The sequence below is a fragment of the Anas acuta genome, chromosome 35 (genome assembly GCF_963932015.1).
Source record: "Anas acuta chromosome 35, bAnaAcu1.1, whole genome shotgun sequence".
Lineage (NCBI taxonomy): Eukaryota > Metazoa > Chordata > Aves > Anseriformes > Anatidae > Anas > Anas acuta.
In genome coordinates this window covers 292,622-312,900 of record NC_089013.1, presented here as the reverse complement: position 1 = coordinate 312,900, position 20,279 = coordinate 292,622, and the positions used below count along the sequence as shown (strand labels likewise).

Below are 20,279 nucleotides of genomic sequence, written 5' to 3'. Positions count from 1 at the left end.
CGGAGGTGGAGATGTTGGGATGATGGGGACAGGGATGATGGAGTTAAGGAGGACGGAGATGATGGAGATGAGACAGTGGGGATGGAGATGGTGGGGACCATGGGGATGGAGATGATGGGGACCATGGGGGTGGAGATGATGGGGACCATGGGGGTGGAGATGATGGGGACCACGGGGGTGGAGATGATGGGGACCATGGGGACGATCCAACCCACGGCGCCTCCTCCTGCAGATTGAGGAGATCGAGCGGGAGATCATCAAGCAGGAGGAGAACGTCGACCCCGACTACTGGGAGAAGCTGCTGCGGCACCACTACGAGCAGCAGCAGGAGGACCTGGCGCGCAACCTGGGCAAGGGCAAGCGGGTGCGCAAGCAGGTCAACTACAACGACGCTGCCCAGGAGGACCAAGGTGGGCACTGGGAGGGACTGGGAGGCACTGGGAGGGACTGGGAAGGAGCTGGGAAGGACTGAGAGGGAACTGGGAGGGACTGGGAAGCAGCAGGAGAACCTGGCGCGCAACCTGGGCAAGGGCAAGTGGGTACACAAGCGGGTCAACTATGATGGTGGTGCCCAGGAGGACCAAGGTGGGCACTGGGAGGAAACTGGGAGGCACTGGGAGGGACTGGAAGGCACTGAGAGGGAACTGGGAGGCACTGGGAAGCACTGGGGAGGAGCTGATGCACAAGCTGTCAAGAGCAAGCAGGTCAGCTACAACGATGGTGCCCAGGTGGGCACTGGGAGGCACTGGGAGGATGCTGGAACGTACTGGGAGTTAGTGGGAGGGGTCTAGGTGTACTGGGCACCCAAGCTTAGGGAATCGAGGTGGGTGCAGGGCGGCTGAGAGCACTGGGAGGCACTGGTGAGGTACTGGGGCACATGGAGGAGGCACTGGGATGTACTGGGAAGGTACTGGGATACACTGGGAGGGTGTTGGGAGGTGCTGGGGAATTGCTGATGCTCACACCTGTGAGGACCAAGGTGCTGCAGGGCAACTGGGAGCACTGGGAGGCACTGGTGCGTGCGTTAGGAGGCACCAGAAAGGGTAACGGGAGGATACTGGGAGGCACTGGGACAGACTGGGAGGGGCCCGGGTGGAGTGCCGATACAATGGGCACCCACACCCTGGAGGACTGGGGTGCCCCCGAGGCAACTGGGATCACTGGGAGGTTATTGGGATGCTCCTCTGAGGCACTGGGAGGCACTGGGACAGACTGGGAGGCACTGGGAGGGCTCTGGGCCGGGCTGCGGAACATGCGGGGGGCATTTGGGGCAGGGGGGCATTTAGGGGGCATTTGGGTGGGCATCTGGGGGTCCCGGGGGGGCACCTGGGTATTAGGGGTCTGAGGGGTGATTTGGGGTCTGGGGGGGGCAATATCGGGGTGCCTGGGGGGGGGCTGGGGGTGCTGAATCCCCCCCCCCCACCCCCCCCCCCAGACAACCAGTCCGAGTACTCGGTGGGCTCCGAGGAGGAGGACGAGGACTTCGATGAGAGGCCGGAGGGTGAGCGCCCCCCCTGTGCCCCCCCCCCGTGACCCCCCCCGTGTCCCCACACGTCCCTCTGCCCCCCCCCACATCCCTCTGCCCCCCCCCCCTCCTCGTAATGTCCCCAGCTGTCCTCGGTGTCCTCCCCATGCCCCCCCCCTTCTGGGGTGGGCTCCTGCCTGCCCCTGGGGGGGGGTGGGGGGCACAGGAGGGTTCGGGGGGGCCTCCTGGGTGCCCTGGGGGGGTCACGGGGGGGGTTGTCACGGGGGGGGGGGGTGACAGCGATGTCCCCGTCCAGGCCGGCGCCAGTCCAAGCGGCAGCTCCGGAACGAGAAGGACAAACCGCTGCCCCCGCTGCTGGCCCGGGTGGGGGGCAACATCGAGGTGAGGACCCCCGGGGGGGGCACCTCGGGGTGGGGGGGGTCCCCTGGGTGTCCCCTGGGTGTCCCCTGGGTGTCCCCTGGGTCCCCTTGTGTCACCTGGGGGGGCCATCGGGTCCCTTTTTGTCCCTTATCCCACCCTGGGTGCCCCCCCCCCCCAAGACCTGGGGGGTCCCTCTGACCCCTGGGGGTCACCTGGGTGTCCCCACCCCCCCCCCCCCCCCCCAGCCACCAGTGTCCCCCCTCCTCCTGTCACCTTCCTGGTCCCCTGGGTCCCCCCCCCAGTGTCCCCAAACACCAGTGTCCCAGCAGCCCCCCCCCCCACCTCGTATCTGCCCTTCCTGAGCAAGCCTTGGGGTGTCCCCGTCCCCTCGGGGTGTCCCCGTCCCCTCGGGGTGTCCCCATCCCCCCCTGGGTGTCCCCCCAGGTGTCCCCTTGGGTGTCCCCATCCTCCTGGGGCGTCCCCATCCCCTCGAGGTGTCCCCATCCCCTTGGAGTGTCCCTGTCCCTTGGGGTGTCACCTCGGGGTGTCCCCATCCCCTCGGGGTGTCCCTGTCCTCCTGGGGTGTCCTTGTCCCCATGGGTGTCCCTCAGGGTGTCCCCATCTCCTTGGGGTGTCCCTGCCCCCCCAGGTGTCCCCCTGGGTGTCCCTATCCTTGTGGTGCCCCCATCCTTGGGGTGTCCCCCTCCCCTAGATGTCCCTGTCCCCCCGGGGTGTCCCCATCCCCTGGGTGTCCCCATCCTTGGGGTGTCCCCATCCCCCTGGGTGTCCCTGTCCCCCCGGGGTGTCCCCATCCCCTTGTGGTGTCCCTGTCCCCATGGGTGTCCCCTTGGGATATCCCCATCCTTGGGGTGTCCCCATCCCTTGGGATATCCCCATCCCCTGGGTGTCCCCATCCTTGGGGTGTCCCCATCCCCTGGGTGTCCCCGTCCCCCCAGGGTGTCCCCATCCCCTTGTGGTGTCCCTGTCCCCATGGGTGTCCCCTTGGGGTGTCCCCATCCCTTGGGATATCCCCATCCTTGGGGTGTCCCCATCCCTTGGGATATCCCCATCCTTGGGGTGTCCCCATCCCCCCGGGATATCCCCATCCCCTGGGTGTCCCCATCCCCCCTGGGTGTCCCCATCCCTCGGGGTGTGTCCCCATCCCTCGGGGTGTGTCCCCCCGCCCCCCGGTGTCCCCGTGACCCCCCCCCCTCCCCGTGCCGCAGGTGCTGGGCTTCAACACGCGGCAGCGCAAGGCGTTCCTCAACGCCGTCATGCGCTGGGGGATGCCCCCCCAGGACGCCTTCACCTCCCAGTGGCTCGTGCGCGACCTCCGCGGCAAGAGCGAGAAGGAGTTCAAGTAGGTGGCACCGCGGGGACACCCTGGGGACACCCTGGGGACACCAAGGGGGCAATGAGGAAGGACAGCGGGCGGTGGCCACGGGTGTCCCCAAAGCTGTCCCTGGGGTGGGGGGGAAGGAAGGGCCGGGGGGGGGCTGAGGTGGGGTTGTGTGTCCCTGTCTCTCTGTCCCTGTGGGGTTTCGTGTGTCCCCACGGTGTCCCCATGGTGTCCCCACGGTGTCCCCACAGTCCTCACTGTGACCCCATAGGTGTCCCTGTGTCCCCATGAGTCCCCGTGTTCCTGCGTGTCCCCGTGTGTGTCCCCATGTCCTCACTGGGTCCCCATGTGTGTCCCCACATCCATGTGTGTCCCCATTCGTGTCCCCCTGTCCCCGTGTGTCCCGATGTCCCCGCTGTCCCCACATGTCCCTATGTCCCTGTGTGTCCTCATGTGTCCCATGTCCCCATATTTGTGTCATCCCCATGTCCCCATGTGTGTCCCCATGTCCCCATTTGTGTCCCCATGTCCCCACTGTGTCCCCATGTCCCCATGGGTGTCTCCATTGTCCCATGTCCCTGTCCCTGATGTCTGTGTCCCCTCCATGTCCCCCCGTGTCCCCGCCATGTCCCTGTACTCCATTGTCCCATGTCCCTTTGTCCCTCATGTCCCTGCATGTCCCCACCTTCCCGTGCCCATGTCCCCACGTGTCCCCAAGTCTTCCCACATGCCCCATGTCCCTGAGTGTCCCCAAGTGTCCCCGCATGTCCCCGCGTGTCCCCGCGTGTCCCCGTGCCGCGTGATGAGCCCTTACTCAGCCGAGCGCCGCCGTCGGCTTTCCTGGGGAGCGGGCGAGCGCCGTGTCCCCCTCACGCCGACGCACAGCCACCCCCGGGGGGGACGGGGTGTCCCCCGTGTCCCCGTGTCCCCAAGGGGGGCCGGGCAGGGCCCAGGGGACGCCAGAGAGGTGGCAGGACCCGGCCACAGCCGGCACAGGCCTGGGATGGGCGCTGTGACGAGGGGACGGCTGATGGCGCGGGGACTTTGGGGACATCAGGACACTGGGGATGTTGTTGGGGACACTGGGGACATCGGGGACATTGGGGACATCAGGGACATTGGGGTGGGGATCCCAGGAATGGGGACAAGGACCCTGGGGACAAGGACAGCGGGATGTGGGGGGACACTGGTGGCGGGGACCTTGGGGACAGGCATGGGGACAGAGCCCTGGGGACCCTGGGCACAGGGACCCTGGGGATGGGGACAACAGGGACGGGGTCTGTAGGGACAAAGCACCTCAGGGACAGGGACAGCAGGGACAGGAGCCTCTTGGGACTGGGGTGGGGACGCAGGGGCCGAGGGGCCGCCGGGGGTGGCGGTGTCCCCAAGGGCTGTTGTGTCCCCAGGGCCTACGTGTCCCTCTTCATGCGCCACCTCTGCGAGCCGGGCGCCGACGGCTCCGAGACCTTCGCCGACGGGGTCCCGCGGGAGGGGCTCTCGCGGCAGCAGGTGCTGACCCGCATCGGTGTCATGTCCCTCGTCAAGAAGAAGGTAGGCGGGTCCCCGTCACCTCTGTCCCCTCCCTGTCCCCTCCCTGTCCCCTCCCTGTCCCCTCCATCCCCTCCCTGTCCCCTCCATCCCCTCCCTGTCCCCTGGACCCCCACCTGGGGTCTCCTCAGTTCCCTGCCTCCCCCCCATCCCCTAGGTCCCTCCCGTGTCCCACCCCCCCCCTTCCTGTCCCCAGTGTCCCCCGGTGTCCCCACTGTCCCCGCCGCCCCCCAGGTGCAGGAATTCGAGCACATCAACGGGCGCTGGAGCCTCCCCGAGCTGGTCCCGGAGCCCAGCGCCGACTCCAAGCGCTCGTCGCGCGCCTCGTCCCCCGCCAAGACCTGCAGCACCGACCCCGAGCAGAGCCGCACGCCCACCCCATGCACCTCCAAACCCGGTACGGCCACGGGGACACGGGGACACGGGGACCTGGGGACACGGGGACGGGGACACGGGGATGTGGGAACATGGATATAGGGACAGGAACATGGGAATGTGGGGACACGGGGATGGGGACGCAGGGACAAAGGGACAGGGACACGCGGATGTGAGGGACAGGGATGCAGGGACGTTGGGACAAGGGGATGTGGGGACAGGGACATGGGGGTGGGGACACGGGGGTGTGGGGGCATGGGGATGAGGATGGGGACATTGAGACGTGAAGGGCAGGGAGCGGGGACATGGGGATGTGGGGACAGGATGGGGACAGGGACACCACGGACATTGGGGATGGGGATGAGGACATGGGGACACGGGGACAGGGGGTGGGAACTGGGACGTGGGGAGCAGGGGGGGACAGGGGGTGGGGACAGGGCCACCAGGGACGTGGAGGACACAGGGCTGGGGACACAGGGACATGGGGACAGGGGATGGGGACAGGGACACGGGACAGAGGACACAGGGGACAAGGGATGGGGACATGGGGGGCGCAGAAGCATCACTGGGGTGCTTGGGGCCCCCGTGTCCCCGTGTCCCCCTCTCAATGTCCCCTGTCCCCAGCCACGCCAGCGCCCAGCGAGCGCGGGGACGGGATGGGGCCACCCCCGGACAGGGACGACGGTGACACCCGGGACGAGAAGGAGCCCAAAGGTCCCGAGAAGATGGAGACAGAGGTGGGTGACAGTGCTGTCCCTGTCCCCGTCCCCAACACTGTCCCCATGTGTCCCCATCCCTGCCCTCCTCCCCATCTCTGTCCCCTTCGTCCTCATCCTCATCCTCATCCCCTCTGTCCCCTCCCTGCTGTTGTCCCCACGTCCCCCGTTCCCCCCAGCCCTCCCCCTCCCCCCCTGGGCTGTGTGGGGACACTCGGGGGTGATGCCAGCTCCGTGTCCCCGTTGTCCCCGCAGGCTCCCGTCCCCGAGGCGCCGCCGTCCCCGGGCGATGGCAGCGAGGCCGAGGGCCCGAGGAAGGGCGAGGAGGAGGAGGGCCCCGGCGGCGAGCGGGAGCCCGAGGCCGAAGGCCCCCTGGCCCGCGACGAGCGCGGTGAGCACCTGGTGTCCCCGTCCCCCCCCCCCCCCCGATGTCCCCAAGGACCCGGTCCCTGAGCCCCCCCTGTCCCCTTCCAGCAGGTGCCGAGGTCGAGAAGCCCCCCGGGGGGGAAAAAGGCGATGAGAAACCCCCCGAGGAGGAGCCCAAGGAGCGGCCGGGAGACCCCGACCCCAAACGAGGTACCTGGGGGGGGGGCCTGATAGGGTGGGGACCTGCTGGGGACGTGGCTACGCTAATTAGGGGGGGGGGGTTAACCAAGAAGCCCCCCCTGCAGCGTCCCGTTGGTATTTGCGCTGCGTTCACTCTGAAGCCTACTGATGGCCGGGAGCCGCTCCCTGCCTGCTGGGGGGGCCGCGGGTGGTTTGGGGATGCTGGGGGGGGGGGAGGGGGGGCACGACGCGGTGCTGAGCCCCTCCCCCTCCCCGCGCCCCCCCCCTCGCAGAGGAGGTGAAGGCCGAGAAGGAGCCGAAGCTGGAGCCGCGCGCCAACGGCCGGCGGGAAGACAAAGCCGAGAAGCCGCGGTTCATGTTCAACATCGCCGACGGCGGCTTCACGGGTGAGCCACGGGGGGGGTCCCCGGGGGTTTTGGGGTGCGGGTGGGGTCCCCGCGCTCCTGACGCCCCCCCCCCGGCCCTGCAGAGCTGCACACGCTGTGGCAGAACGAGGAGCGCGCCGCCGTCTCCTCGGGGAAGCTCAACGAGATCTGGCACCGGCGCCACGACTACTGGCTGCTGGCCGGCATCGTCCTGTATCCTTCCAGCGCCCGCAGCACCCTGGGGTGCCCCCAGAGCCCCCCAGGTCCCTCCAGCAGCACCCTTGGGTGCTCCTGATACTACCCCCAGCATGCCTAGGTCCCCACCCCCCGGCACCCTGGGGTGCCCCCAGCACATCCAGGTCCCTCCTGCTGCACCCTGGGGTGCCCCCAGCAAGGCCAGGTGCCCCCAGCAGCACCCTTGGGTGCCCCCAGTAGCACCCCATGTCCCCAGCTGCACCCTGGGGTGCCCCTGATACCCCCCAGCATGCCCAGGTCCCGTCCCCCCCTACCCCCATCACTCCTTAAACTCTCCCAGCACCCTTGGGTGCTCCCCAGTACCTCCCGGGTCTCCCCAGCACCCACAGGTGCTCCCCGGTACTTTGCGGGTGCCCCCAGCACCCCCGGGTGCCCTCCAGGTGCCACCATTCTCCACGGGGATGGTGGCAGTGGGGCAGTGACAGCAGGGTGACACCTGGGGGGGACAGGGGACAGCAGTGGCAGTGATGGTGACACTGGGGGCAGTCCTTAGGGCACAACTAGGGTGGGTGATGTGGGAACGGACGGGGGTGTTGGGGACAGAGTGGTGTGGTGACACAGTGACACGGTGACTTGGTGACCTGGCGACACAGTGACTTGGTGACATAGTGACTTGGTGACATGGTGACACCATGACAGTGACCTGGGGGCACAGTGACATGATGACATGGTGACTTGGTGACATGGTGACACAGTGACTTGGTGACATAGTGAAATGGTGACACCATGACATGGTGACTTGGTGCCACAGTGACTAAGTGACATGGTGACACCATGACACAGGGACTTGGTGACATGGTGACACCGTGGCCATCCTTATCGCACAGCTCTGGCTCCACGTGCTGGACATGGGATGGTCTGGGGGGTATGAGGGGGCTGTTGGGGACACGGTGACACAGTGACAGTGACAGGGTTGTGACGCAGTGGTAGTGATGCAGTGACAGTGACACGGTGATGTGGTGACATGGTGACACAGTGACAGAGTGACGCTGTGACACGGTGACATGGTAACACAGTGACACAGTGATGTGGTGGCACTGTGATTTGGCGACATGGTGACACAGTGACATGGTGACGCTGTGACAAAGTGACATGGTAGCACCTTGACATGGTGACACAGTGATGCAGTGACATGGTGATGTGGTGACATTGATCTGGTGCCATGATCTGGTGATCATGGTGACGCAGTGACACAGTGACACAGTGATGTGACAGCGATGTGGTGGTGCAGTGATTGGGTGACGTGGTGACACAGTGACATGGTGACATAGTAATCTGCTGACACAGTGACATGGTGAAGCAGTGACACGGTGTCTCAGTGACATGGTGACAAAGTGACAAGGTGACAGTGACAGTCCCCAGCATGCGGCCACAGCTCTGTGCGCCAGATGGGGAATGACCAAGGGGGAAGAGGTTGACGTGGTGACACGGTGATGCAGTGACACGGTGACGCGGTGACACGGTGACGCGATGACATGTTGATGCGGTGACGGTGACACAGTGATGCAGTGACATAGTGACACGGTGACGCGGTGACATGGTGACGCGGTGACATGGTGATGCGGTGACACAGTGACACAGTGACATGGTGATGTGGTGACATGGTGATGCGGTGACATGGTGACACGGTGACATGGTGACACAGTGACGTGGTGACATGGTGACATATGACATGGTGATGCAGTGACACGGTGACATAGCGACACGGTGACGCAGTGACATAGTGACGTGGTGACATAGTGACACGGTGACACGGTGACGTGGTGACATGGTGACGCGGTGACACGGTGACGCGGTGACACGGTGACAGTCCTTAGCGCGCAGCCACGGCTACGCGCGCTGGACGGACATCCAGAACGACGGCGCCTTCGGGGTCATCAACGAGCCCTTCAAGGGCGAAGCCTCGAAGGGAAACTTCCTGGAGATGAAGAACAAGTTCCTCGCACGCCGCTTCAAGGTGAGCGCACGGGGGCCTTGCACGAGGGCCTTGCACGAGGGCTTTGCACGAGGGCCTTGCACCCGCACGGGGGCCTCGCACGAAGGTTGGCCTTGCACAAGGGCTGCTCTGGGGACACGGCTTGTGGGGCTGGCGCGCAGGGGCTGTGTTTGCACACTTGTGCGAGCTTTTTGCACGAGGGGCTCCATGCACAAGTGCCAGGCTCGCACGAGGGGCCGGGCACAGCGAGCGTGCACCCAGGCAGTGCTCACAACGTGGGCCACGCACGAGGGCAGAGAGGGTTGCACGGGGACAGGGCACAAGAGGCAGAGCCCCCATGGGGGGGCGTGGAGGTCACCAGGGGGGCGCGGAGGCCACCAGGGGGGCACGGAGGCCACCAGGGGGGCGCAGAGGACACCGGGGTGGCGCGGAGGCCACTGGGGGTGCCTGGAGGCCACCAGGAATGCGCGGAGGCCACGGGGGTGGCGAGGCTGGTGGCGAGGCCGCCTCCCCCCTCCCCCTTTTTTTTCCCCTTTCCCCCCTCTTTTCTCCACCCCCCCCCACCCCCCCGTCCCCCCAACCCCCCCGTCCCTCCCGCAGCTCCTGGAGCAGGCGCTGGTGATCGAGGAGCAGCTGCGCCGCGCCGCCTACCTGAACATGACGCAGGACCCCAGCCACCCCGCCATGGCCCTCAACACCCGCTTCGCCGAGGTCGAGTGCCTGGCCGAGAGCCACCAGCACTTGTCCAAGGAGTCGCTGGCGGGCAACAAGCCCGCGAACGCCGTCCTGCACAAGGGTAAGAGGCGGGCGGGCCGGCGCGCCCGGCGCGGACGCCCCGTGTAGCGCCTCGCACCTCTCTGTACCCGCGCTCTCAATCATTAAAGTGGGGTTCTCCTCCCAACCGGCTCCCGGTGTATCCTTGCTCTGCGCGTGCTTTCTGGCGGCCGGGGAGGGCGCGGGGGGGCGGCGGGGCAGCTGCTGGAAGGCCCCCGAGGGGTTTCCGGGGTGTGAGTAAACCTTGAGTAAGCTCGGAGTAAGGCGGGGCGCGGACGCAGGGTGGCCCGAGGGGCTCCGGGGTGCGCGAGGAGGAGCAGCCGGGAGCTTCTGTTGCATACCGCGGGGCTTTGCGCTAAGATGTATCTGCTTAGTAACTGTAGTGGAAGTCTGGAGGATGCAAGTATTATGTGCCGTGTGCTTCGGGAGTATGTAATGCATTTACCCAGTGTATCTCTCGTGGGGGTATGGAATGAGTATATTCTGAGTAACCCTTGCAGTGGCCAGAGTATCCCTGGTGCATGTAATGAGTAAACCTGGAGTAATTCTGGTGTACAGAGTGGGAGTACCCAGACGGTTCCTGCTTGCATGTAATGCATAAGCCCAGAGTACCCCTGCAGCATGTACAGGCTTTGTCCAGAGTGCCCCTGGTGCATTTAATGAGTAAGCCTGGAGTACTTTCGGGGCATGTGCTGAGTATGCCCAGAGCATCTCTGGTGTATTTAAGGTCTTTGCCAGCAGTATCACTGGAGTAAGCCATGAGTATCATTGCTGTAGGCTGCTGTAGCTATGGAGAGGTTCTCAGGGGGATCTGATGAGTATTCCCTGAGTATTCCCTCCCTAAGGGTCCGTTAGCAATGTGCCCTGAGGATCTCGTGGCTGAGTAATGAGTATCGGTGATGTAGCTGCAGGCCGTCCCATAAGCCCCTTGGCCTTAGGAGTATGCAAGAAGGATGCCCGGAGTATCTCTGGTAGAAGTAGAATGTATCTGGAGTATCTCTGGTCTATCTGAGGAGTATCTTTGGTGTGCCTAAGGCATAAATCTAGAGTATCTCCAGAGCATTTAAAGAGAATATCCAGAGTGGCTAATGAGTATCTGTGGTGTATCTAAGGAATATGCCCAGAGTGACAAGTAGCATACACTACCTCAGGTGTCGCTAAAGATTATACCTGGAGTAGCTCTGGGGTGTCTAGGGAGGATACCTGGAGTGTCTAAGGAGTATTTCTGGAGTATCTCCAGTGTAGCTAAAGCATGTGCCCCTAGGTGCCCAAGCAGTGTGCCTGGAGTATCTCTGGTGTCTCTAAAAAGTATACATGGAGCATCTCCAGTGTGTCTAAGGTGTATGCCTGGAGTGTGCAAGGAGTACAGACAGAGCAACTCTGGTGTGTGTAGAGTAAACCCAGAGTGGCTAAAGAGTAAACCTGGAGTGTCCCAGTGTGTCTAGAGAGTATACCCAGAGTAAGTAGCATAATCAGAGCATCTCCAGTGTGACTAAGGAGCATACCTGGAGTATGTACACACGGAGTACCTCTGGCGTACCCATACCCAGTGTACCTCTGAGTCCTCCCACCCTGGAGCATGCCCCCACTTCCCGCTGGTGCATCCCCCGAGTATCCCTTGAGTAGCTCCCCGCCTTCCCCTCCCTCCCCCCACCCCCCTCCTTGCTCTCACGTGAGTATCTCCACCCCCGCTCCCCAAATAACCCGTGACTATGCTGCGAGTAACCTCCGAGTAACCTGCGAGTAACCTACGAGTAAGCTGCGAGTAGGCGTGGGGCGGCCCCCCGGCGCTGACGGGCCGCCCCCCGCCCCTCTTTCTCTCTCTCTCCCCCCCCTTTCGCCCCCCCGGCGCCAGTGCTGAACCAGCTGGAGGAGCTGCTGAGTGACATGAAGGCGGACGTCACCCGCCTCCCCGCCACCCTGTCCCGCATCCCCCCCATCGCCGCCCGCCTGCAGATGTCGGAGCGCAGCATCCTCAGCCGCCTCGCCAGCAAGGGCACCGAGAGCCACCCCCCGCCCGTAAGTCACCGCGCGGTGTGTCCCCCCCGCCCCCGGGGATGTCACCCCCCCCCCCCCCCCCACAATGGGGATGGCCTCCCTTCCTCGGGGTCGTGCCCCCCTCCCTGGGGTCGTTGCCCTACACGCGCCCTGACCTCAAGGCCCTGGGGGCATCGCTCGGGTGCTGATGCCCCCTGCCTTGGGGGGCACCCTGGGGACACCCCCTGCCTTGGGGGGCACCCTGGGGACACCCCCTCACCTTGGGGGGCATCCTGGGGACACCCCCTGCCTTGGGGGGCACCCTGGGGACACCCCCTCACCTTGGGGGGCATCCTGGGGACACCCCCTGCCTTGGGGGGCACCCTGGGGACACCCCTTGCCTTGGGGGGCATCCTGGGGACACCCCCTGCCTTGGGGGGCACCCTGGGGACACCCCCTCACCTTGGGGGGGCACCAAGAAGCTTGGGGAGGGTGCACACCCTAGGGACACCCAGCCTTGGGGACACCCTCTTGGGGGCACCCTGATCCTTGGGGACACCCTCACCCCTTTGGATCCCTTGGGGACACCCTGACCCCCCCCCCCCCCACCCCCCCGGGACACCCTCACCCCCTGGGGACACCCTGACCCCTGGGGACACCCTGGGGTGCCCATCCCCTGGGGACACCCCCCTGGGGGATCCCCAGAGGCAGCAGGGTGGGGGGGGTGACAGCCTTGTCCCCGTGTCCCCAGACCTTCCCGCCGGGGCCCTACGCCACCCCCCAGAGCTATGGGGGCACCTTTGGGACCCCCCCGGCCGGAGCTCTCCCCCCTGGGGGGGCCAACTACAGTCAGATGCCGCCCGGCTCCTTCATCACTGGTGAGCATCCGGACCCCTGGGTCCTTTTTTTTTTGGGGGGGGGGGGGGGGGGTGTAGGGGACCTACATACATGGGGGGGGCACCCACGTACATGGGGGGGGCACCCACGTACATGGGGGGGGCACCCACATACTTTGAGGGGGGGCATCCACATACCTGGGTCCTTGGTGGGGGGCACCCAGACCCCTGGGTCCTTCTTTTTTTTTGGGGGGGGGGCACCCACATACTTTGTGGGGGGGCACCCACGTACCTGGGTCCTTCTGGGGGGGGGGGGGACACAGACCCCTGGGATCGGGGCTGGGATCCCTGGGTCCCTTTGGGGGGGGGCACCCAGATGCTTGGGTCTGGGGGAGCGGGGAGGGAAGTGGGTGTTATTGGGGGGGGGGGGGGGACAGTGTGTGGAGCCCCCCCTTGAGTAACGTCCCCCCCCCAACTCCTTGCAGCCGCTGCCAACGGCCCCCCGGTGCTGGTGAAACGGGAGCGCGAGGCCGAAGGGCCGGAGAAGAAGGAGCCGCGCGGGGGCGAAGTCATCTGCATCGACGACTGAGGGGGGGGCTGGCGGGGCCCCCCCTCCCCCCCCAGCCCTCCCCCCACCACACCCGGGCCGCCCCCTCCCCCCCCTTGGCGACGGCGGGGGCGGGAGGGGGAGGAGGCGGGGGGGGGGGGGAGAGACACTGCCGGAATTGCCTCGTTTCACCCCAAAATCCGGGGCGGGGCAGCCATCGGCGTTGGGGGGGGCGTTTTGGGGGGGGGGGTGACGAGGACCACTGCAACTATAAATATGAATATATATATATATCCCCGGTGGCGGGGGGGGCCCCGGCGTCCGGGTTGGCCCCAGTGTCCCCCCCGAGGTCCCCCGGTGTCCCCAGGCCCCCCCCCCCCCCCCCCCCCGGGGCTTGGGCACTTGTTTAACCGCAGCAGAATAAAACCCGGTTCCTTGGCTACGGCACCCGGCTCCGCTCGCTGCTGGACGTGGCCACCAACGTGGTCATGGGGATGGCCACCAGTATGGTAGTGGTCATGGCCACCAACGTGGTCATGGGGACGGCCACCAGTATGGTACTGGTCATGGCCACCAGCGCGGTCATGGGGATGGCCATGGGGATGGCCACCAGTACAGTCATGGGGATGGCCACCAGTATGGTACTGGTCGTGGCCACCAACGTGGTCTTGGGGATGGCCACCAGTATGGTACTGGCCGTGGCCACCAACGTGGTCATGGGGATGGTCATGGGGATGGCCACCAGTATGGTACTGGTCATGGCCACCAGCATGGTCATGGGGATGGCCATGGGGATGGCCACCAGTATGGTACTGGTCGTGGCCACCAGCATGGTCATGGGGATGGCCATGGGGATGGCCACCAGTATGGTACTGGTCGTGGCCACCAGCATGGTCATGGGGATGGCCATGGGGATGGCCACCAGTATGGTACTGGTCGTGGCCACCAGCATGGTCATGGGGATGGCCATGGGGATGGCCACCAGTATGGTACTGGTCGTGGCCACCAGCATGGTCATGGGGATGGCCACCAGTATGGTACTGGTTGTGGCCACCAGCGCGGTCATGGGGATGGCCATGGGGATGGCCACCAGTACAGTCATGGGGATGGCCACCAGTATGGTACTGGTCATGGCCACCAGCACGGTCATGGAGATGGCCACCAGTATGGTACTGGTCATGGCCACCAATGTGGTCATGGGGATGGCCATGGGGATGGCCACCAGTACAGTCATGGGGATGGCCACCAGTATGGTACTGGTTGTGGCCACCAGCACGGTCATGGGGATGGCCACCAGTATGGTACTGGTCGTGGCCACCAGCGTGGTCATGGGGATGGCCACCAGTATGGTACTGGTCGTGGCCACCAGCGCGGTCATGGGGATGGCCATGGGGATGGCCCCCAGTACAGTCATGGGGATGGCCACCAGTATGGTACTGGTTGTGGCCACCAGCACGGTCATGGGGATGGCCACCAGTATGGTACTGGTCGTGGCCACCAGCGCGGTCATGGGGATGGCCACCAGTATGGTACTGGTCGTGGCCACCAGCGCAGTCATGGGGATGGCCACCAGCATGGTCAGGGCCACTGGCCATGGCCACCAACATGGTCCTGGGGACGGCCACCAGTGCCAGCAGGGGGCTGGCCACCAGCCACCCCCACCCGTGCTGCCACGGAGGTGCCGCGTGGTGGCCACAGCCACCGGTGTCACCCTGGGGGCCCAATGCCCTCTGTCGGGGGGGGAGGGGGGTGGCCACCGAAGTGACCGGGCCATGGCCACGGTGGCCTCGCGTGGCCCCAGCCCCGTGGTGGCCGCAGTGACACAAAACAAGACACGGGGGTGGCAGGGGACACGTTTTTACTGGGGGGGGGGGGGACCAAAGCTTTGCAGGGAGCTTCTGGGGGGGGGGTCTCCATCCTTGGAGGGAGCGAAGGCCACCGGGACGTGGCTGTGGTGGCCCCCCGGGGACCCTCCTCAGCCCCCCCTGGACCCCAGGAAGGTCCCTGCAGCCCCCAGAGACCCTCCTGAGCCCCCCCAAGACCCTCCAAATCCCCCTCCCCCCCCAGGACCCTCCTGAGACCCCCCAGGACCCCACGCAGGTCCCCAGTACCCCCCAGGTCCCCCCCCCCCCCCCCAATATTTCCTGCTGGGACAAGCGGGTGACACCGAGGACCCATTTTTTTTTTTTTGGGGGGGGGGGGGGTCAGGGGGGTTCAGGCCCCCCCCCAGGCCAACTCGTGGAGGCGTCGGGCGGCGGCGCTCAGGCGCCCGCGGTACTCGAGGCCGCGGTGCAGCCCGGGGGGCACGGCCGCCAGCCCCCCCAGCAGCCCCCAGCAGCCGGCGGCGATGGTGCCGGTGGAGTCGTTGTCCCCCCCGTGCAGCACCCCGAGGTGACACAGGGTGGCCCAGCACCCCCCGGCCGCCAGCAGCGCCTCCAGGGCCACCATGGGGGCGTCGTGGCCGCTGCGCCCCGGCCACCCCCCCAGCGCCCAGCCCAGGTACTCGGCGTCCCGCTCGGCCGGGGACGGCAGCGCCGGCAGCCACGGGGGGCCCGAGCCCTCCAGAAGCCCCCGGGACTCCAGGTAGCTGCGGGGACAGGGGGGACACTGGGGTCAGTGGGGACACTGGGGGCACTGGGGTCATTGAGGTATTGGGGTCAGAAGGGACATTGGGGTCAGTGGGAACACTGGGGGCACTGGGGTCACAGGGACACCGGGGTCAGTGGGGATATTGGGGTCAGTGGGGTCAGTGGGGTCACAGAGACACTGGGGTCAATGGGGTCATGGGGACAGGAGGGTCAGTGGGGACACTGGGGTCACTGGGGTCACTGGGGTCACAGGGACACTGGGGTCAGTGGGGATATTGGGGTCACAGGGACACTGGGGTCAGTGGGGACATTCGGGTCAGTGGGGCCATTGGGGTCACTGGGGTCACAAGGACACTGGGGTCAGTTGGGGATATTGGGGTCAGAAGGGACATTGGGGTCAGTGGGAACACCGGGGGCACTGGGGTCACAGAGGACATTGGGGTCACAGGGACACCAGGGTCAGCAGGGACATTGGGGTCACAGGGACACTGGAGTCACTGGGGATATTGGGGTCAGCAGGGACATTGGGGTCACAGCGGTCAGTGGGGACACTGGGGGCACTGGGGGCACAGAGGACATTGGGGTCACAGGGACACCGGGGTCAGTGGGGATATTGGGGTCAGTGGGGTCAGTGGGGTCACAGAGACACTGGGGTCAATGGGGTCATGGGGACAGGAGGGTCAGTGGGGACGCTGGGGTCATTGGGGTCACAGGGACACTGGGGTCAGTGGGGATATTGGGGTCACAGGGACACTGGGGTCAGTGGGGCCATTGGGGTCAGTGGGGCCATTGGGGTCAGTGGGGTCACAGGGACACTGGGGTCAGTGGGGATATTGGGGTCAGTGGGGACACTGGGGGCACTGGGGTCACAGGGACACCGGGGTCAGCAGGGACATTGGGGTCACAGCAGTCAGTGGGGACACTGGAGGCACTGGGGTCAGTGGGAATATTGGGGTCAGAAGGGACATTGGAGTCAGTGGGGACACTGGGGGCACTGGGGTCACAGGGGACATTGGGGTCACAGGGACACCGGGGTCAGTGGGGATATTGGGGTCAGTGGGGTCAGTGGGGTCACAGAGACACTGGGGTCAATGGGGTCATGGGGACAGGAGGGTCAGTGGGGACGCTGGGGTCACTGGGGTCACAGGGACACTGGGGTCAGTGGGGATATTGGGGTCACAGGGACACTGGGGTCAGTGGGGACATTGGGGTCAGTGGGGCCATTGGGGTCAGTGGGGACATTGGGGTCAGAAGGGACATTGGGGTCAGTGGGGTCACAGGGACATTGGGGTCACTGGGGACACCGGGGACGTCAGGGTCACCAGGCCATGGATGTCCCTAAACACTCCCAGTATCCCCAGTAACCCCTCCCAGTGCTCCCAGTGCCCCCTTACAGGTGCCACTTGTCCCTGAATAAGGACCAGTCCGCACCATTGTCCCCTATGGCCACCCCAGTGCCCTCCCAGTGCTCCCAGTACCCCCTCCCAGTGCTCCCAGTGCCCTCTCCCAGTGCTCCCAATGCTCCCAGTGCCCCCTCCCAGTGCTCCCAGTGCTCCCAGTGCCTCCTTACCAGTGCCAGGTGTCCCCAAAGAAGGGCCAGGTGATGGCGTTGTCTCCAACAGCCACCCCAGTGCCCCCTCCCAGTGCTCCCAGTGCCCCCTCCTAGTGCTCCCAGTGCCCCCTCCCAGTGCTCCCAGTGCTCCCAGTGCTCCCAGCACCCTCTCACCGGCGCCAGGCGTCCCCGAAGAAGGGCCAGGCGGCGGCGTTGTCCCCGACGGCCACCCCGGTGCTCTCCACGTAGTCCCACGCCTGGGGCAGGACCCGCAGCAGCTCGGCCCCCCACTTCTCGGGGGGCTCCCCCCGCGCCCCCAGCGCCCCGAAAAGGGCCACGGCCAGCGCCCCCAGGTACCCTGCGGGGACAGAGGAAGGGGGGGGGGGGGGGGTCAGGGGATTTGGGGGGGGAGGGGGGGGTCCCTGGGGGGGTCCCCGCGCCCCGGGGTGGCACCCACCGGTGGGGTGGTGGTGGGTCATGCGCCCGCTCTCCACGCTCACCCGGATCAGCGTCGGCAGCTCCCGGGCGTGGGGGTACCTGCGGTGGCCCCGGCCCTGTCACCCCCCCGCCCCATGTCCCTGTCACCCCCCCCCCCCCCCCCCCCCAAATCCCGCATCCTCATCCCCATCCCCGTCCCCCTATGACCCTGTCCCTCACCCCGCCACGTTCCCACCCCCCCATGTCCCGTGTCCTCATCCCCCTCACCCCCATGTCCCTGTCCCTGCACCCCCAAGTCCCTGTCCCATGTCCCCACCCCTGTCCCCACCATGTCCCAACCCCTGACCCCCCCCCCCATGTCCCTGTCATCCAGTCCCCTCCATGTCCCCCATCCCTAATGTCCCCTATCCCCATCCCTGACCCCCCTCATGTCCCATGTCCCTGACCCCCCCCCCCCATGTCCCCATCCCTGTCACCCCCGTGGCCCTGTCCCTGACCCCCCCATGTCCCCACCCCTGTCCCCATGCCCCCCTGCCATGCCCCCAATGTCCCCATCCCTGTCCTCCCACGTCCCAGACCCCCCCCCCATGTCCCCCCCATGCCCCCCCCCCTATGTCCCATGTCCCCCTATACCCCCCCCCCATGCCCCCCCGGTCCCCATCCCTGTCACCCCGTGTCCCAGACCCCCCTCATGTCCCATGCTCCCCTATACCCCCCCCATGCCCCCCCTGTCCCCATCCCTGTCACCCCGTGTCCCAGACCCACCCCGTGTCCCCCCATCCCTCCCCGTGCCTCCCCCGTCCCCGTCCCTGTCACCCCATGTCCCTGACCCCCCCCCCATGTCCCTGCCCCCCCCCCGTGCCCCCCACCTGAGGCCGATGGCCAGGCTGCGCATGGCGGCCCCGCAGCCGGTGCCGGTGGGGTTGAAGGGGATGCGATACCCCTGGGGCTCCCCGGGCCGCAGCTGCGAGGTGCCTGGGGGGGGGATTTGGGGTGAGCCCCCACCCTCCCACAACCCCCCCCTTACCCCCAACCCCCCCCCCCACGCACCCAGGATGCTGGTGGGCCCCGGTTTGCGCCCCTCCATGTCCCCCATGGCGGCCACGTAGCGGCGAGCCAGCTCCTGCAGGAGGGGCTCCCCCTCCAGGCCTGGGGGGGGGGGGGACACACAGTGGGGACCCCCCCCCCCCCCAAAATGGGGGAAGGGAGATCATCCCCAAACCCCCCCCCCAAGAAAAAAAAAAAAAATTGGAGGGGAAGGTGGATCCCCCCCCCCCAGTATCCCCACAATGAGAGGGGACCCACCTGGGCACCCCAAACTGGGGGGGGGAAATTGGGGATCCCCCTAAAATAAAGGGAAAAGGACCCCCCCCCATGAGTATATCAGGGACCCCCCCCCCCCCCCCCCAAATACCCCCCAGGGACCCTGCAAAGTGGAACTGGGGCACAAAGGGGACCCTCCCCTTACACCCCCCCCTCCAAGGACCTCCCCCCCCATATGGGTCTGGGGTACACAGGGGACCCCCCCCCTCAGGAACCCCCCCGATGAGGCTCTGGGGTACAAAAGGGACCATCCTTACCCCCCCCCCCAAATGGGTCTGGGGGTACAAAGGGACCTCCCTCCCCACTTACCCCCATCACCCCCCCCCAAATAGGTCTGGGGGACCCCCCCCACTCCCATATACCCCCCAAATGTGGCTCCGGGATACAAAAGGGACCCCCCAGAACCCTTCCAAAATGGGTCTGGGAGTACACAGCGACCCCCCCCCTTTACCCCCCCAGCCCCCCCCAGATGGGTCTGGGGTACAACAGGGACCCCCCCACCCCACAAATACCCCCCCCCCCGAAAAAAAAACACATGGCTATGGTGCACGAAAGGGACCCCCTTACCCCCCAGCCCCCCCACCCCAATGGCTCTGGGTTACGAAGGGCCCCCCTTTACCCCCCCCCCAAAAAAAAAAAATGGCTCTGGGGGGTTCCCCCCCACCACCCCGTTACCGGTGGCCAGCCCCTCGGCCGTGGCGAGGTGCAGCACGGTGTCGTCGCTGACGGGCCACTCGGGGGGCTCGAGGGCGATGGCTCCGAGCCCCCCCAGCTGGGCCAGCTCGGCGTGGATCTGGGGCCCCGAGGTGCAGTACTCCCAGCGGGACCCCCGGTACCCCAGGGCGTCCCCCACCCCGCTCAGCACCAGGGCGGCCTCGTACGCCTCCACCGAGGGCACCCTAAGGGGTATTTTTATTTATTTTTTTTTGGGGGGGGCATGGGTGTTGTCACAAAGGGACTTTGGGACCCCTCCCCACACCCCAATATCCCTGGGGGACACTCACGTCTCCGCCATGGTGGTGGCAGCTGGGGACGCCCGTCATGGGGGGGGGGGGGGGGAATGGGGACAGAGCTGGCTGGGGGCCCTTAAAGGGGACGGGGATTTGGGGGGGGTCTGGAGGGGGGGGGCGTAATGTGGGGGTGACTGAATGGGGAAACTGAATGGGGAAACGAGACTCCTGAAAGGCGTGGGGGTACGGGGGGGGCACTCAGAGGGGCCCGAAAATGGGATGGGGGGGTTAATGGGGGCTGCGGGGGTGGGGGGGGCAGCTGGGAGGGGGGTAGAGAGGGAAATGGG

At 66.3% G+C, this 20,279-nt stretch overlaps 3 protein-coding genes across 4 annotated transcripts in view; 1 reads left to right on the top strand and 2 right to left on the bottom strand.

The window, feature by feature from the left end:
- The window catches only part of CHD3 (chromodomain helicase DNA binding protein 3), a 69,183-nt gene extending 55,655 nt beyond the window's left edge, over positions 1–13,528 (top strand). Inside the window, 16 exon segments of the mRNA XM_068664625.1 lie at positions 233–410; positions 1,436–1,501; positions 1,782–1,867; positions 3,073–3,206; positions 4,592–4,736; positions 4,968–5,130; positions 5,733–5,845; positions 6,080–6,215; positions 6,299–6,400; positions 6,664–6,777; positions 6,861–6,969; positions 8,836–8,968; positions 9,548–9,743; positions 11,577–11,740; positions 12,450–12,576; positions 13,020–13,528. Of these exon segments, the coding sequence (XP_068520726.1) occupies positions 233–410; positions 1,436–1,501; positions 1,782–1,867; positions 3,073–3,206; positions 4,592–4,736; positions 4,968–5,130; positions 5,733–5,845; positions 6,080–6,215; positions 6,299–6,400; positions 6,664–6,777; positions 6,861–6,969; positions 8,836–8,968; positions 9,548–9,743; positions 11,577–11,740; positions 12,450–12,576; positions 13,020–13,123 (2,070 nt within the window). The 3' untranslated portion in view covers positions 13,124–13,528.
- LOC137846629 (uncharacterized) lies at positions 13,521–14,657 on the bottom strand. Its single transcript, XM_068664624.1, has one exon. The coding sequence runs from the start codon at positions 14,655–14,657 to the stop codon at positions 13,521–13,523; it is 1,137 nt and encodes a 378-aa protein (XP_068520725.1).
- Positions 14,658–14,922: 265 nt separating this feature from the next.
- LOC137846637 (ADP-ribosylhydrolase ARH1-like) lies at positions 14,923–20,090 on the bottom strand. 2 transcript variants are annotated; one of them, XM_068664632.1, is made up of 7 exons: positions 19,987–20,090; positions 19,658–19,881; positions 18,710–18,808; positions 18,529–18,634; positions 17,679–17,758; positions 17,396–17,579; positions 14,923–15,668 (listed from the first exon to the last, which is right to left on the bottom strand). In XM_068664632.1, exons 1-7 carry the CDS (start codon positions 19,995–19,997, stop codon positions 15,296–15,298), a joined length of 1,077 nt encoding a protein of 358 aa, XP_068520733.1. In that variant the 5' UTR covers positions 19,998–20,090; the 3' UTR covers positions 14,923–15,295. The 2 variants fall into 2 exon arrangements, with proteins under 2 accessions (XP_068520733.1, XP_068520734.1); XM_068664633.1 differs by lacking the exon at positions 18,710–18,808.
- Positions 20,091–20,279: the final 189 nt, after the last annotated feature.

What these genes read in the sequence shown, in the direction of transcription:
- LOC137846629 (XM_068664624.1), bottom strand. Translation starts at nt 14,657, where the DNA reads ATGCTGGTGGCCATCCCCATGACTGCGCTGGTGGCCACGACCAGTACC.
- LOC137846637 (XM_068664632.1), bottom strand. An exon ending in AGCCTGGCCATCGGCCTCAG is followed by an intron (nt 17,759 to 18,528) that starts GTGGGGGGCACG and finishes GGGCCACCGCAG; the next exon opens with GTACCCCCACGCCCGGGAGC. An exon ending in GACCCACCACCACCCCACCG is followed by an intron (nt 17,580 to 17,678) that starts GTGGGTGCCACC and finishes CTGTCCCCGCAG; the next exon opens with GGTACCTGGGGGCGCTGGCC.